Genomic DNA, 16,216 nt, shown 5'->3' with positions numbered 1-16,216 from the left:
TTTGTACTGGTAACAAATAGTTTTTAGTTGTTGAAAACTAAGTTTAATTAATGATCGTATTAAAAATTTGGAGTGTACTATATATTCATATGTTTAAGGAATATATTTTTTCATTATATTTTGGACAATCTTCTTTTGAACTATTTTCATCGTCTTTTGCTTAACAGCACCAATTAAGTTCAATTTCCATTCTTTACTCGTCTTTTAGTCGATTCTCTTTGAGCTTATTATGCAAACACACTTAATAAAAATAAAAAATAAAAAATAAAAAAAGCCATGAATTTACATGGATCAACAAGATTGTCTATGTCTATATATAGTCTGAGTGAGAGAGAAAATTTACTACATGGTTTCTGATGAGGTTGGATCGAAGCCGCCGAAGAGAAGTTGCACCATGCATGGTTTCTGATGAGGGACGTACCTTGTAGGAAAAGCTTGGTAGACACCAAAACATGAACCCCAACTAGATTTGGGGTTGTCCGAAGGCACAAGTATTACAAAAGCTACAAGACCATTGGTTAGTTAAGTTTTAAGAAAAACTTAACATTCACCTGACTGAGGGAGGGTAAATCAAAATAAAAAATACAAAGTTGAATATTATGGCCTTTACTCTTTCCCATCAGTCAGCTAGCCTTCTGGATTCCTCTTGGTCAGATACCTTGATACGCATCCCATTCAATTCTTCTGTAAGCACTTCGATTGAATCCGAAATTTCAGCCTTATACACATAAAACTTAATCACAACCAAGAAGAAGATGAAGTTCAAAAATGTTAGTATTGCCAAAAATGCATAATAATAATCAAGATGGGAAGCATTCAGGTTGTTTAGAATCCATCCGCGGTGAGCATGCTCCTTGGTTATGTGAGACACTGTTGAAAGCAGGAAACTACTCAGAAAGTTTCCAACTCCAAAAGTGGTCATGGAATAGGAAGTCCCAAGACTTTTCATGTTTTCTGGCGCCTGGTCATAGAAGAACTCAATCTTGGCAACCTCTAAAAATGCTTCTGAGGTTCCCATAAGCACGAACTGGGGAAGCAAAACAAATATGGTTAGAGGAACCTGTCCTCCATTTTCAACCAACCCATGTTTCTTGGCCACACTAAGTCTATAACTCTCGGTTAGGGATGCAATTATCATAATTATAATGTGGATAAAAAGACCAATTCCCATTCTTTGAAGGAGAGTGATGCCTCTAGGGTTCTTAGTCCACCTTTGCATAATCTTGACAAAAAACCGATCGTAGAGCACAACGGAGACAAGCATGGATATGGTTACAAATGCACCAAAACTTGCTGGGGGGATTTTGAAGCTGCCAATGCCTCTATCAAGAGTGGTCCCTTGCTTGACGAAAAGGGTATTGATCTGGGCGGCCGTTGTGCTCGGTACGAACGTGGCAACCCAGATTGGGATCATTCTTAACATTTGTTTTGTCTCTTCTACTTGCGTAACTGAGCAAAGCATCCATGGATTAGTTGCACCAGTTTTCACAGCCGCTTTGCTGAGGAACCTAATTCCATGCAACAATATTAAGTAAACTTAGGACAAAAATGCCTTGAAACAATTAAGTATATTTTGAGCAAATATAAACATATATACCTCAAGGTGGGTGTGGAATCAATCCTGAACTTTCCTTTCTTAGCATACTCTTCCAAGTCAAGCTCATATAGCTCTTTGGGATCATTAGGAATACGCACCATCCATTTCCTTATAGCAGCCACAATGACCTTTGCCATCCTCGTGAAGGGGCTGCCTGCGAGCACTTTGTGTCTATAGAAGGGTGTGCCGGCCAAGAAGATGGAAATGGATATTGCAAGTCCAAGAGTGGGAAGCGCATATCCTAAAGTCCATCCTACATTGTCTTGTATCCAAACAAGAACCGTATTGGCAAAGAGTGTCCCGAAGAAGATGCTGGAAAACCACCAATTGAAGAAGGACAGCTTGTGAGCCTTCTCCTTGGGGTTGAAATCATCAAATTGGTCTGCTCCGATGGTGGAGATGTTCGGCTTGGTTCCACCAGTTCCGACGGCTAAGGTATAGAGTGCACCATAAAACACTGCTAGCTGTAATGTCGAAGCCTTCTTACAGTTCTCGATATCTGTCTCTAAGCAGCTAGGTGGTTTTAAGGTCGGGAGTGAGACGGCCAACGTTAGAAGTGACATTCCCTGCCAATATATATAGTTGAAGATGCCAGTTTAGCCACAAAAATCTTTACAATTCTTTTTTATAATCAGCACCTTTACATCTGATAATATCCGTGGCACCCCCTTGTTATTAAAAGAAATGTTACATTTTCGATCTTCTGGTGTACGTTAACTTGATATTGTTTTCTAAAAAAAGCAGAAAAAAAAAAAAAAAAAATTTACCCTAGCTACCGGTCCCTATAAAGAAGAAACTAATAAAAAAAAAAAAAGGCAAAAAATAATAAAACCACTTAGGACCAGAAAGAACCGTAGCATTAATCTATTATTAATATAGCTTAATTTATATATGACTTCAATAATAAAACCCCATTGTCATGCACATTCAAACTTTTTTTCTGGCTATTAATTAAAAAACCCATCATCTACTATTACTTTAAATTAGCTAATTCAGCATTAATTAGAATTAACCTAATAAAATGGGAGTTACATATTTATAATTACTTGATGATGAACGTTCATATATATATAATGATTGGATAATAATTATACAAGAAATAAGGCATGGCATGCACATAAACTGAACAGTGAAGATTCTTTCAAAGAAAGGGTGGAGATGATATTGTGATTGAGACGTACGGAGATATAAATGATGGAGGCAATAACGAAGGTCCAGTAACGGCCGAGATGAGCATCAGCAACATAAGCACCCAAGATTGGAGTGAGCCAAATAGTTCCGACCCAATTGGTGACGTTGTTGGCCGAGGTGACAGTGCCCTGGTGGAGCTTCTTTGTTAAATACACAATCAGATTGGAAGATATTCCATAATACGCCATACGTTCAAAGATCTCGTAGACTGCACAAGTCAAAAGAAATATAATTGGAAAAATGGTCACCAATATCTGCGGCCGTCCGATATTCCTCATAAGCGACAAAAAATAAAAGAGCAAGCTGATCGATGGGGATGTTTAATTCTTTTAACCATCAATTTCCAACGTGAGAACGACAAAAGATATATTCTCTAACAGAGATCAAATCAAAGCATAATGGAAAAGAAAACGCAAACCCGTAGGAAAAAAAAAACCCTTCTTTTACTCTTATATTGATCAGAGAATCATCTTAAAAAAATATATATTTTTTTAATTTACAGTTTCTTTTATTGGGTGTGGGAATAGCGAGTCAATGCAAATAGTATACGCGGTGTGAGTTTGCATAATTACAGACGAGTGACTATCAGAATTACTGTCTGTCTCAGACAAAAAAAAAAACCATAAAAAGAAGAAGAGAATAATGATGGATCAGACAGTAAAGGAAAAAAAAATTAACCTCCTTTCTTTTATTGAATTTGCAACAAATGTTTTCCTCTATAATTTGCAACAACTCGTGAAGAGAATAATGATGGATCAGACATTTATCACTTAATTCCAGATTGCCTCATATTCACTATAACAAAACAGCTTCCATGCACAACAACAGCTATGAGCTATGAATTTAAACTTATCTAGGCTGCTCTTTTCCTCAAATATTGGAGCAAATTCGTATGCAAAAAGAAGCCTAGCACGTGTATCCTAAGAGGCAGAGAGGGATATATCATATATATATATATATGAAATGGGTTGTGATAGATTTGAGAGATGGAGAGAGATTACCAACAATAAAGGAGCAAGCAGTCCATCCACCTCGCTTGGATCTACGGGCCGGGTTGCCTTTGAGATCCACTGTCCCATCCTGCGTGTATTCATCAAGAGCTTCTTGATCTTCCACAGCCATACTTCTGCTTACAGACTTTCTACAGTGACCACCCCTTCCACCTTTTTCCTCACTTCCACAACTTTGCTCCACTACTTCTTATATATAAAAGTTCTTCTACATCGTGGGCCTGGGCCAACTGCATGTGACGGACATACCCTCACAACTTTTTCTTTAAATCTTTTTTTTTTTTTTTTGACCTTTTCTTGTTCTTAAAAGATATTTGCCATTACCATACTCCAAATTTGTAAGTACTGGAATTAATTTCTTCAAAAGATAATTTGCCCATTGCTTTCAAAATTGAGAGTAATTAGATCAAGTTATCCGCAACGATATGGAGGAGAAAATTTGTTTGTGCAAAGAGATTTGATGTGATATGGGTTGAATTCGTAGTAGGTGCATATAGCATCATGCACCATACCCCATACCCCATACCCCATACCATAGCTGCATAGCATAGCATATAACCTTTTTCGTATATGGTTAGCTTTGACCAACTTTGAGTGTGACTGTTCTTATCTCATTCTTTGATGCCACGATAAGAGATCAACAAGTTCTTAGGAATAATTATGAATATCTTAAAGATATTCCTTAAAATAATGTTATGTATTGTGTTGCATCCGAAATGGCCTAGTACTCGCACGTCTGGACTGACTCTTCTCCAAAACTTGTAAAAGAGAAAGATGAGTTGTTAGTAGGCTATAGGTCCTTTGACTGTAAGCACTCCGACGCCAAAATCAATCATTTTATATGGGAAGGGAGAAATGAGGAGAGAAGAGCTTCTTCTCTCAAAATAAGCACTTTAGAGGATAGAGAATGAATGGTACTGTTACCTGAGTGAGGAGCTAGGAGAAGGGACCTTATAACGTGCGACTTTGACGCATCACCTTTTTTTAACATGCCAAACTTGAGATGTCTCGACATGATGACGTGTTAAAAACGACACGTCACAAATTAATTTAATTTCAATTTTTTTTCTTTTTGCTTTCTAATTTCGAATTAGTAACGTGCTAATTGTTGACACGTTACAAAATTCTTTAGTAATGTGTGAGAAATTGCCATGTCACTATATGACGTGTGAAAAATTAGTACACTGTAGACACGCCACTAATTCTGCATTTTTTTTTTGTAGCGTTCGATCTCTCGAGCCATGGTGGTCAGGGGCTTGCAACAAGCCTTCCTTTGGACTTTAGTAATAATTAGTGGGTCTTTTATTCTATTAAGTATTGGGTCTTTGTCTTTGTTCCATTGGGAGGAGAGATTGTGGGTATTTGTCTTTGTTGTAGGGTGTAAGCTTTGGTAGAACCCACGTGATGCTCCTTGATATAAACATAAAAAATACAAAAAAAAAAAGAAAAGAAGTAAATAAATAAATAAAATAATTAAATAAATCTATTCACGCTTGCTGCACACTGCACATGGCATGTGCAAGCCTGAACATGCTCCTGTAGGTAACAGCACACCTGTTGCAGTGGGGAAACACCCCCTTATATGCCATCTTCGTCTATATTTTTCCCCTTCACACGCCATCTGCAGGTCTTTCTCACATGCCATTTTCGGTTGCATTTTTCTCTCTATTTTTTTCTTTAAGCCTCTTTTCTACAAGTCTCCCTAACATGCCATCTTCGGCTATATTTTTTTCTCTATTTTTTTTAATTCTCTTTTCTGAGGTCTCTCTCTTACATCTTGAAAACTTCAGATCTCTATATGAAAGGCCCTCAAACCCAGATTTTACATACCAAGCAAGAACCTCAACTTGGATCTCCCTCGCTTTGGAGCAGATCCAACCGCTTGGGATGAGATGTTTATGTATGAGTATGGTTGTCATTTATTGAAATTGGTATGTATTTCTGTTTGTTCATATATTTCATTACATGAAAACTGCGGCGCGCCTTTCTTCGAGAAGTCCGTTTGAGGGGAAGCCTTATTTTTCAGCTTTGGCTCAAACGTGGTTTTGAGCGTTTGAAACCTCAAAAGCGCTTTGACAATATTTGACCCAAACGATTATTTTTTCTTAAACGGACTTCTCTTGCCTTAAAAGCGCTTTGCAGACCCAAACATACTCTAAGTCTAAGTGGGTCTTGGGTTTATTAATAGGGGGTGTATTTCTGTTCTGTGAGAGACGTACCTTGGAGGAAAAGCTTGGTAGACGCCAAAACATGAACTGCAACTAGATTTGGGGTTGTCCGAAGGCACAAGTATTACAAAAGCTACAAGACCATTGGTTAGTTAAGTGTTTTTTTTTTTTTAACATGTCCACATAAGAGGAGAGAGAGGAGATTCGAACTAATGACCATTGTTTCATAAGGCGTAGTTTCTAGCCGATTGAGCTACCTTTTTTAGACAAACTTGTGGACATTCGCACAAGTCGCATTCTTTTTCTATTAAAAAAAGTAGAAACATTACATTCACCAGACTGAGGGAAAAGCAAAATCAAAGATACAAAGTTGAATATTAATTATGGCCTTTACTCTTTCCCATCAGTCAGCCTTCTGGAGTCCTCTTGGTCAGATACCTTGATACTCATCCCATTCAATTCTTCTGTAAGCACTTTTATTGAATCCGAAATTTCAGCCTTATACACATAAAACTTAATCACAATCAAGAAGAAGATGAAGTTCAAAAAGGTTAGTATGGCGAAAAATGCATAATAATAATCAAGATGGGAAGCATTGAGGTTGTTTAGAATCCATCCGCGGTGAGCATGCTCCTTGGTTATGTGAGAAACTGTTGAAAGAAGGAAACTACTCAGAAAGTTTCCAACTCCTAGAGTGGTCATGGAATAGGAAGTCCCAAGACTTTTCATGTTTTCTGGCGCCTGGTCATAGAAGAACTCAATCTTGGCTACCTCTAAAAATGCATCAGCGGTTCCCATAAGCACGAATTGTGGAAGTAAAACAAATATGGTTAAAGGAACTTGTCCTCCATTTTCAACCAACCCATGTTTCTTGGCCACACTAAGTCTATAACTCTCGGTTAGGGATGCAATTATCATAATTATAATGTGGATAAAAAGACCTACTCCCATTCTTTGGAGGAGAGTGATGCCTCTAGGGTTCTTAGTCCACCTTTGCATAATCTTGACAAAAAACCGATCGTAGAGCACAACGGAGACAAGCATGGATATGGTTACAAATGCACCAAAACTTGCTGGGGGGATTTTGAAGCTGCCAATGCCTCTATCAAGAGTGGTCCCTTGCTTAACGAAAAGGGTATTGATCTGGGCGCCCGTTGTGCTCGGTACGAACGTGGCAACCAAGATTGGGATCATTCGTAACATTTGTTTTGTCTCTTCTACTTGCGTGACTGAGCAAAGCATCCATGGATTAGTTGCACCAGTTTTCACAGCCGCTTTGCTGAGGAACCTAATTCCATGCAACAACATTAAGTAAACTTAGGACAAAAATGCCTTTATACTTGTAATTGAAACAAGTATATTTTCAGCAAATATAAACATTTATACCTCAAGGTGGGTGTGGAATCAATTCTGAACTTTCCTTTCTTTGCGTACTCTTCCAAGTCAAGCTCATAGAGCTCTTTGGGATTATTAGGGATAGGCACCCTCCATTTCCTTATAGCAGCCACAATGACCTTTGCCATCCTCGTGAAGGGGCTGCCTGCGAGCACTTTGTGTCTATAGAAGGGTGTGCCTGCCAAGAAGATGGAAATGGATATTGCAAGTCCAAGAGTGGGAAGAGCATATCCTAAAGTCCATCCTACATTGTCTTGTATCCAAACAAGTACTGTGTTGGCAAAGAGTGTCCCGAAGAAGATGCTGAACATCCACCAATTGAAGAAGGACAACTTGTGAGACTTCTCCTTGGGGTGGAAATCGTCAAATTGGTCGGCACCAATGGTGGAGATGTTCGGCTTGGTTCCGCCTGTTCCGACAGCTAAGGTATAGAGTGCACCAAAAAACACAGCTAGCTGTAATGTCGAAGCCTTCTTACAGTTTTCGATATTGGTGTCTGAACAGCTAGGCGGTTTTAAGCCAGGGAGTGAGACGGCCAACGTTAGAAGTGACATTCCCTGCCAATATATATAGTTGAAGATGCCAGATTAACCGCAATATATATCTTTACAATTCTTTTTTATAATCAGCACCTTTACATCTTGTAATATCTATGCCACTCCCTTATTATTAAGAGAAATGCTACAATTCTTCTGCTGTTCTCTTAATGTTCTTTTGATTCTACGTTGATATTGTTTTCTAAAAAATGCAAAAAAAAAAAACTTACAATAAAAGAAAAAAATAAAAAAACAAACAAAAGGTGAAAAAATAATATTCTCGTAGGATCAGGAAAACACCAGAAGGAACAGAATCATTCATCTATTATTAATATAGTTTAATTTATATATGACTTCAATAATAAAACCCCTTTGTCATGCACATTCCTTAGGGCCTAAGATTTCAAACTTTTCTTCTAGCTATTAACTAAAAAACCTATCATCTACTATATATTACTTTAAATTGGCTAATTCAGCATTAATTAGAATTAACCTAATAAAATAGGAGTTGAATATTTATAATTACAATGAACATTGCCACATCAATTCATAAATATAATTATACAATAAAAAAGACATGGCGTGCATGCACATAAACTGAACAGTGAAGATTCTTTCAAAGAAAGTGTGGAGACGATGATATTTACTATTTAGATTGAGACGTACGGAGATATAAATGATGGAGGCAATGACGAACGTCCAGTAACGGCCGAGATGAGCATCAGCAACATAAGCACCCAAGATTGGAGTGACCCAGATAGTTCCGAGCCAATTGGTGACGTTGTTGGCAGAGGTGACAGTGCCCTGGTGGAGCTTCTTTGTTAGATACACAACAAGATTGGAAGATATTCCATAATACGCCATACGTTCAAAGATCTCGTAGACTGCACAAGTCAAAACAAATAATGGGAAAAAATGGTCATCAATATCTGCGGCCGTCAGATATTCACCATAAGCGACAAGATCATAAAAGAGTAAGTTGATGGGGATTTTTTTTAACCACCAATTTGCAACGTGAGGTCCACAAATTAAAGCATAAAATTTCCAAATTTTTTTTTTTCAAATTCTCTTTCCATCTGGGCCTCACGTGCATTTAAGAAAAAAAAAATAATATAAACCTATTTATTTATTGAATGGACCATTATTCAAAAAAAATAATAATAATAATAAAATTGTTGAAATATCTAACATTATCCAAAAATTTTAGGTCAAAGCATAATGGAAAAGAAAACGCAAACCCGTAGAAAAAAAAAAAAAAAATCTTCTTTTACGCTTACAAATATCAGAGAATCATCTTAAAAAATAGTTTGTTTAATTTACAGGTTATTTTATTGGGTGTGGGGAAAGCGAGTCGATGCAAATAGTTTACGCGGTGTGAGTTTGCATGATTACAGACGAGTGACTGTTAGAATTACTGTCTGTCTCAGACAAGACCATTTTTTTTTTTTTTTTTGGTTTAAAAAATAAAAAATAAAAAGAAGAAGAAAATGATGATGGGCATGAGCCAACGACCACATGGGCAAAAAATTAACCTCCTTTCGTTCATTGAATTTGCAACAACTCGTGCGTGAAGAGAATAATGATGGATCAGACATTTATCACTAGCTTCCAGATTGCCTCATATTCACTAACAAAACTGCTTCCATGCACAACTACAGCCCTGAATTTCAACTTATTTAAGAAGTTAAGCTGCTTTTTGCAACAAAAATTTACACCACCCAAAGTGATATTTTCCTCAAACATTGGAGCAAATTAGTATGCAAAAAGAAGCCTAACACGTACGTGTATCCTAAGAGCCAGAGAGGGATATATATATATATATATGAAATGTGGGTTGTGATAGATTTGAGAGATAGAGAGATTACCAACAATAAAGGAGCAAGCAGTCCATCCACCACGCTTGGATCTACGGGCCGGGTTGCCTTTTAGATCCACTGTCCCATCCTGCGTGTATTCATCAAGAGCTTCTTGATCTTCCACAGCCATACTTTTGCTTACAGACTTTCTACAGTGACCACCACTTCCACCTTTTTCCTCACTTCCACAACTTTGCTCCACTACTTTTTATATATAAAACTTCTTCTACATGGTGGGCCTGGGCCAACTGCATGTGACGGATATACCCTCACAACTTTTTCTTTAAATTTTTTTTTTTTTTTTTTGGACCTTTTCTTGGGACTAAAAGATATTTGCCATTACCATACTTCAAATTTGTAAGTACTGGAATTAATTTCTTCAAAAGATAATTTGCCCGTTGCTTTCAAAATTGAGAGTTACATCAAGTTATCCACAACGATATGGAGGAGAGAATTTGTTTGTGCAACGTGATCGTGGAGATTTGATGTGATATATATTGGTTGAATTCTTAGGAGGTGTATATATATAGCATCATGCACCATACCCCATACCCCATACCCCATACCATAGCTGCATAGCATAGCATATAGCCTTTTTCGTATATGGTTAGCTTTGACCAACTTTGAGTGTACGTGACTGTGTTCTTATCTCACTACTCTTTGATGCCACGATAAGAGATCAACAAGTTCTTAGGAATAATGAATATCATAGAGATATTCCTTAAAATAATGTTATGTATTGTGTTGCATCCGAAATGACCTAGTATTTGCACGTCTGGACTGTGTCTTCTCCAAAACTTGTAAAAGGGAAAGATTGGTTGTTAGTAGGTCCGATCTCTCGAGCCATGGTGGTCAGGGGCTTGCAACAAGCCTTCCTTTGGACTTTAGTAATAATTAGTGGGTCTTTTATTCGATTAAGTATTGGATCTTCTTGATTAAGTCTAAGTGGGTCTTGGGTTTATTAATAGGGTGTGTATTTCTGTTCTATGATGTTGCAATAGTGATAGTGCTATAGATCATGTGGTCGAATATCTAATATATATCATGAAAAAGTAAACTTATTGGTGTTAGGTATCACTTTATTTCGAGGATTATATCTCAAAGCACCATTGCAAATTAAGTCAAAAGAAATTGTAACAGAAAATTATCCAATAAACATGACGACCAAACATCTTCCTCTGCTCAATGCGGGGAAGGGGGAAAGGGGAGATATAGCGATTGCCCTTAAAACCTTTTGAAGGAAGCATATTTAATAGATTTTATGTAATCGGCCTTCTTAATGAAGTCTTAGAGATTTATAAATAATAAAGCATGACTTAAAATTAGAAAAATAGGCCCAGAAAACACCTAGAGAAAATTTTGGCTCGAACCAATCTATCGGCGGACATGAGTGAGCGATTGATTTGACAAAGTGATCAACTGTTCACCAAAGTGAACTTACACTTTAATTTAGAGTTCAAAGAAAAGTAATTGATCGGTCACCCAAAAGTAACTGATTGATCGATAAGGGCAAAATGAATTAGAAACCCAAGTGATATACTTGTATATTTTGTATGCTAGCATACAAAATATACAAGTATAAGCCTCGTGCATGATAAGCATGATTTTGTCTTTCCATATCAAGAAACATTGCTACATTTATCATTCAATTCCTATATATGTTTCTACTTGTAAAACAATTTGAGCAGCACTACTACAAAGAATTAGCCAGCACTAATGATAATCTCGAGATAGATGTGGCTTCTTGTTATATATATAGGACTTATAGACCACTCATGGTAATTAGTGCATTTGAGTGAAGTTACAAACTTAATGATTTAAGATGATTTTGTGTATTAAGATATACCTTAAATCTACTTTATCAAGGTGATAAATATCATGTAATAATTACAATTACAATTAATGTAATAAGTACTTGGTAGATATTTCAGTTGTAATGATTAATGTTAATAGTTACCAAGTTACAATTAAAAGAAAAGAAAAAGATTAATTTTGCTTCTTTAATCTCGATTATGGTTTACTTCAGCACATTTGAGTTTGGAACCGTGCACATGCACTTGATGACAAGGCAGATCCCAAAAACAATGGAGATGGCTTGTTTAGCAAACAACCCAAGATTTCACTAAAACATTTTGCTTAAAAGTTAACTCCAAAACATTCTTACTTTTTATATCACATCAATTATTTTTATTACTATTCAAACAAAAAACCCATTACAAAATATAACTTTTTTACTTTCCTAGCAAAAAAATTCAAAATATTTTCTACTTTATATCACATTACTATTTTTTATTACTATTCAAACAAAAAATCTAATACACAATCCTCTACCAAACAGAGCCGTAGGGTCGGATTAGAAGTAACCAATGGTTGTATATATATGAGCTGATGAACACATCAATAGTTGTAGACTCTAGATCTTTCATCTCCCTTTCCACCTATATAATAGAAAACCCATTTTTGAACTTGTCATTTGAAGTGATTGTAATTTGTAAATAAAACAAGGGTACTTTAGGGATAAGAAAGCAGTTTTCGTGTTTAGATTGATTATATATGTAGTCAACTGTTGGAAATCCAGTATATTTTATATAGAGGAATGCTACAGTTCTTCTTAATATTTTCTTAATTATACGCGAATATTATTTTTTGCCTTTTTTTTGAGGGACTAGTAAGGTAATTTTTTTCTTCTACTTTTTTAAAAATCAATATCTACGTAATACCAAGAGAACAATAGAAAAATACCAGAAAAAACTGTAGCATTTCACTTTTAAATATTCATACGATTGAGATAGTGTAAAAAAAAGAAAAAAAGATGCTTCGAATCATTGCTACCCAAACAAGATCTAAAAAAGTCCGAGGCACTTTTGTGGCTTTAGTTTTCCAAATGGGGGCCAGTTTTGAAGGTTGGCGCAGAATAAGAATCCATAATTAAGCCTTGGCTGGATTAGCATATTTTCAAACACGACTAAATGTTAGGTCACTCTCTTTTTGGACTACGTACTTTTATATTCAAAGCTTCTAGATGTAAATATAAGTGACAATTATGTTACAATCAAACCAGAATCAAGAATTATAGACCCTAATTACTTGCTTTTTAACTGTAATAAATAAAATACAAGAGATAAATTTTAAATTTCTTAACATACCTTGTCCTATAAGGTGTAAAATACAAGAATTATGACATCAGTTTCGAATTTACTTTCCATTTTTTCTTTCTTTGTGCGCGGACATATAAAAAAAATAAAAAAAATAAAAAAATTTTGAAGTTACGTGATACTTCTCTCTTGTTTATTTTATTTTATTTTATTTTTATTTTTATTTTTTTTAATAAATTCCGTATAAACTAATTAAGCATATTATTGCAGGATATTATTCTATTACGAACTTTTTTTTTTTTTTTTTACCATAATAATTAAACATACTTACTACAACAATTTCTGAAAAACCGGTGTAATGATTTTTTTTTTTTTTATTTATTGTAAAAATATGGTTTTTTTCTATTATCCATTACACGTACGATTTTTGTTTTTTCCTTTAAGACATATATTTTGACCCATTCAACGTTGATAATATTGCTTTCCTGTCATAATTTTAATGGTAATGTTATACGTACACGTATCTCATATCCAATCTTTATAATTTATATTAAATAAATTATTCTCGATATATAATGTCCCTGCATTAAATAGTAATCCTTTTATATATATATATATATGATGAAGCTGCCATGCATGCATGCACATGCCAAATCCAAAACATTACAAAATAAATAATATCTTTTGATAATACTCCAGCACTTTAGAGTTTAGACAAGGTTTACTGTTCCGAAACCCGAAACCCGAAAATACATTTAAAAGGCATGGGAGCTGAGAAGGGGTACGTGGCGGCAACTCCCTCACTCATTGGCTCAATTTATTTATTTGGAGTAGTGATATAAAGTAGTTGAGGATTTTTTGTCTTGATCAATGACATTTTCCAACATTCTAAAAAAGATACGAGATTCCTTTGAATGTGATGATGCCAAGACAACCGACCTCTATCTGTCTCCACGTTTGTAATTAATGAGAGGCGAGCTTGAATAAGATGCCGTCCTATATTAACATTCATAATATGCATTAGACTAGAAGGGATGGATTGAGATTCAATTCACTTGAATATCTAGCGTATTAATTGCATCGGATTCGAAAGGATTTGCTTTATATTGTTGTTAAGAATAAAGTTCGTTTTGTTAAGAATATTACTTGTTATTTACTTTTTTAGGTTTTCTTATTCTACTAGGTTTACCTTTCCTTATTCTACTAGGTTTACCTTTCCTTAATCTATTAGGTTACTTGCCTCTCTATAAATAGAGGCTTCTGTATTCATTATTATTATAAGATCGGTGTCAATACAATGTAGTTCATTGTGTGCTTTCGCTCTCTCTCTCTCCTCTCTCTTCTTTCTCTTTCTTCCACTTCTAATATATTATCCAATATATTTAACATGGTATCAGAGCCACCTTTCTGTGGCCTCCAATAAACGTCTTTGACGTTTTCCGGCGCCGCCAGTGTTATACGGCGAATCATTCTCTCTGCTCCTCACGGTTCTTTATCTTTTCCTCGAGGTTTTCAGTGTATCACTATACCGCTTGAAAACCCGGAAGACAACCGTCCCAGATCCGCCGCACACAGCCCCATCGGAGCTTCCACGCGCCCTCACACGCCGCCCAAATTTTTGGCAATTCCACCACTGCCCTTCCGCCACCAGCCGCCACGGTGGTCCGATCACTTCTCCAAGGCCACCGATCGATATCTTTCATCTCGGTGATTCCAGAACAAGTCCCATATCCTCCATACGACGCTGCACGCGCCTCCACGCGCCCCCAGAAGTTCCGCGCGTTAGATCCACGCGCCAGGACAAGCCTCCTCCGTTCACGCGTGTGCCACACGCGCCATCGCACCCACGTGCCACGCGTCAGCCCTAATTGCCACATCATCATTGCCACGTCAGCCCTAATTGCCACGTCATCATAGCCATGTCAGCACTAATTGCCACGTCAGTCCTAATTGCCACGTCATCAATGCCACGTCATCAGTGCCACGCCATCATATGTGCCACGTCATCAGAGCCACGTCAGCTCTATGCACCACGTCAGCCCTATCTGCCACGTCAGCACCTTGACATGGTTGACTTTTGTAGTATTGACTTGACTGTTGACCGTTGACTTTGACCACTGAAAAAGTTGACCAGGTGTTTCCTACTCAATTTTTCGTCCTGATTTCAAATTTGTGGTCTATTTTTGCTTTTGGCATCTCTATATGGCAGAAAACAAAACTCTTCTTCAAATTTAGGCGTTTGTTTTATGCGGTTCAAGTTGGTTTATGCTTGTTCAATTCGGTTTTATAGCCTATTCCTTGGCGCAATTCAATCCGGTTCATTCTTCTTGCGGATGGCACTCTCGGGTCAGACCAATCTTTCCTTAGGTCCATGGGTTTTCGGGCCAAAGAAGCCCCTTTCAACCGGCCCACTTATGCCTTGTCAAATGCCGCCATCACCGGTCACTGAATAGCCTCTTCAACCGGCCATTTTTCTCCTTACTTAGCTCAGCCGAATAGGCGAGACGGTCTACTAGTTAGATGGGCCAGACTTTAGTTCAGCCGACAAGGCGAGACGGTTCAAGGGTTTCAGGCATGATTAGCCTCTTCAACCGGCCCTGCTTATCTCAGCCGATCAGGCGAGACGGTCCACTAGTCAGACTTTAGTTCAGCCGACAAGGTGAGACGGTCCAAGGGTTTCAGACATGATTAGCCTCTTCAATCGGGCCTACTTATCTCAGCCGACTAGGCGAGACGGTCCAAGGGTTTCAGACATGATTAGCCTTTTCAACCGGCCCTACTTATCTCAGCCGACCAGGCGAGACGATCTACTAGCTAGAATTTTTGGGTCAGACTTTAGCTCAGCCGATCAGGCGAGACAGTCCAAGGGTTACGGGCCAAACAAGCCCCTTTTAACCGGCCTTGCTTTTCTAAGCCGACTAGGCAAGCTTCTTCATTACTAGTATATGGTTTTCAAATTCAGGCAGAATCCACTAAGTGAACCAAGCTCCAGCTTAAATGCATTGCTCAAATTCAGGCAGAATCCACGGGTCCTTAACAACTTTTATGGCGTTACTTCGGCAATTGTTTCGGCACAAGCAGCTTTTTCGGCGAATTCCTTTTTCTTTCCCTTTTCGTTTATCCAAACTCAAGTTTACACATTGAGTTTGAGGGGGGATGTTAAGAATATTACTTGTTATTTACTTCTTTAGGTTTTCTTATTCTACTAGGTTTACCTTTCCTTATTCTACTAGGTTTACTTTTCCTTAATCTATTAGGTTACTTGCCTCTCTATAAATAGAGGCTTCTGTATTCATTATTATTATAAGATCGGTGTCAATACAATGTAGTTCATTGTGTGCTTTCGCTCTCTCTCTCTCCTCTCTCTT

The 16,216-nt window shown here is 37.1% G+C and overlaps 2 protein-coding genes across 2 annotated transcripts; both read right to left on the bottom strand.

The window, feature by feature from the left end:
* Window positions 1–610: 610 nt before the first annotated feature.
* On the bottom strand, window positions 611–3,939 carry LOC132179393 (protein NRT1/ PTR FAMILY 5.2-like). Its single transcript, XM_059592117.2, has 4 exons — window positions 3,790–3,939; window positions 2,779–2,996; window positions 1,598–2,163; window positions 611–1,508 (listed from the first exon to the last, which is right to left on the bottom strand). Exons 1-4 carry the CDS (start codon window positions 3,908–3,910, stop codon window positions 620–622), a joined length of 1,794 nt encoding a protein of 597 aa, XP_059448100.2. The 5' UTR covers window positions 3,911–3,939; the 3' UTR covers window positions 611–619.
* A 2,269-nt stretch (window positions 3,940–6,208) lies between these two features.
* On the bottom strand, window positions 6,209–9,911 carry LOC132178850 (protein NRT1/ PTR FAMILY 5.2). The gene is made up of 4 exons (XM_059591418.2): window positions 9,763–9,911; window positions 8,564–8,781; window positions 7,353–7,918; window positions 6,209–7,254 (listed from the first exon to the last, which is right to left on the bottom strand). The coding sequence occupies exons 1-4, from the start codon at window positions 9,881–9,883 to the stop codon at window positions 6,357–6,359; spliced, it is 1,803 nt and encodes a 600-aa protein (XP_059447401.1). The 5' UTR covers window positions 9,884–9,911; the 3' UTR covers window positions 6,209–6,356.
* Window positions 9,912–16,216: the final 6,305 nt, after the last annotated feature.

Source organism: Corylus avellana, chromosome 4, assembly GCF_965113065.1.
Source record: "Corylus avellana chromosome 4, dhCorAvel1.hap1.2, whole genome shotgun sequence".
Lineage (NCBI taxonomy): Eukaryota > Viridiplantae > Streptophyta > Magnoliopsida > Fagales > Betulaceae > Corylus > Corylus avellana.
Note: the sequence above shows the minus strand (reverse complement) of the source record. Positions and strands in the feature narration are given on the sequence as shown.

Excerpts from the sequence above, each read along its gene's own strand:
- LOC132179393 (XM_059592117.2), bottom strand. The coding sequence starts at position 3,910 with ATGGCTGTGGAAGATCAAGAAGCTCTTGATGAATACACGCAGGATGGG. Across the intron at positions 2,997-3,789 it reads TGCTTGCTCCTTTATTGTTG|TCTACGAGATCTTTGAACGT; the intron begins GTAATCTCTCTC and ends TGACTTGTGCAG. Across the intron at positions 1,509-1,597 it reads GATTCCACACCCACCTTGAG|GTTCCTCAGCAAAGCGGCTG; the intron begins GTATATATGTTT and ends GCATGGAATTAG.
- LOC132178850 (XM_059591418.2), bottom strand. The coding sequence starts at position 9,883 with ATGGCTGTGGAAGATCAAGAAGCTCTTGATGAATACACGCAGGATGGG. Across the intron at positions 8,782-9,762 it reads TGCTTGCTCCTTTATTGTTG|TCTACGAGATCTTTGAACGT; the intron begins GTAATCTCTCTA and ends TGACTTGTGCAG. Across the intron at positions 7,255-7,352 it reads GATTCCACACCCACCTTGAG|GTTCCTCAGCAAAGCGGCTG; the intron begins GTATAAATGTTT and ends GCATGGAATTAG.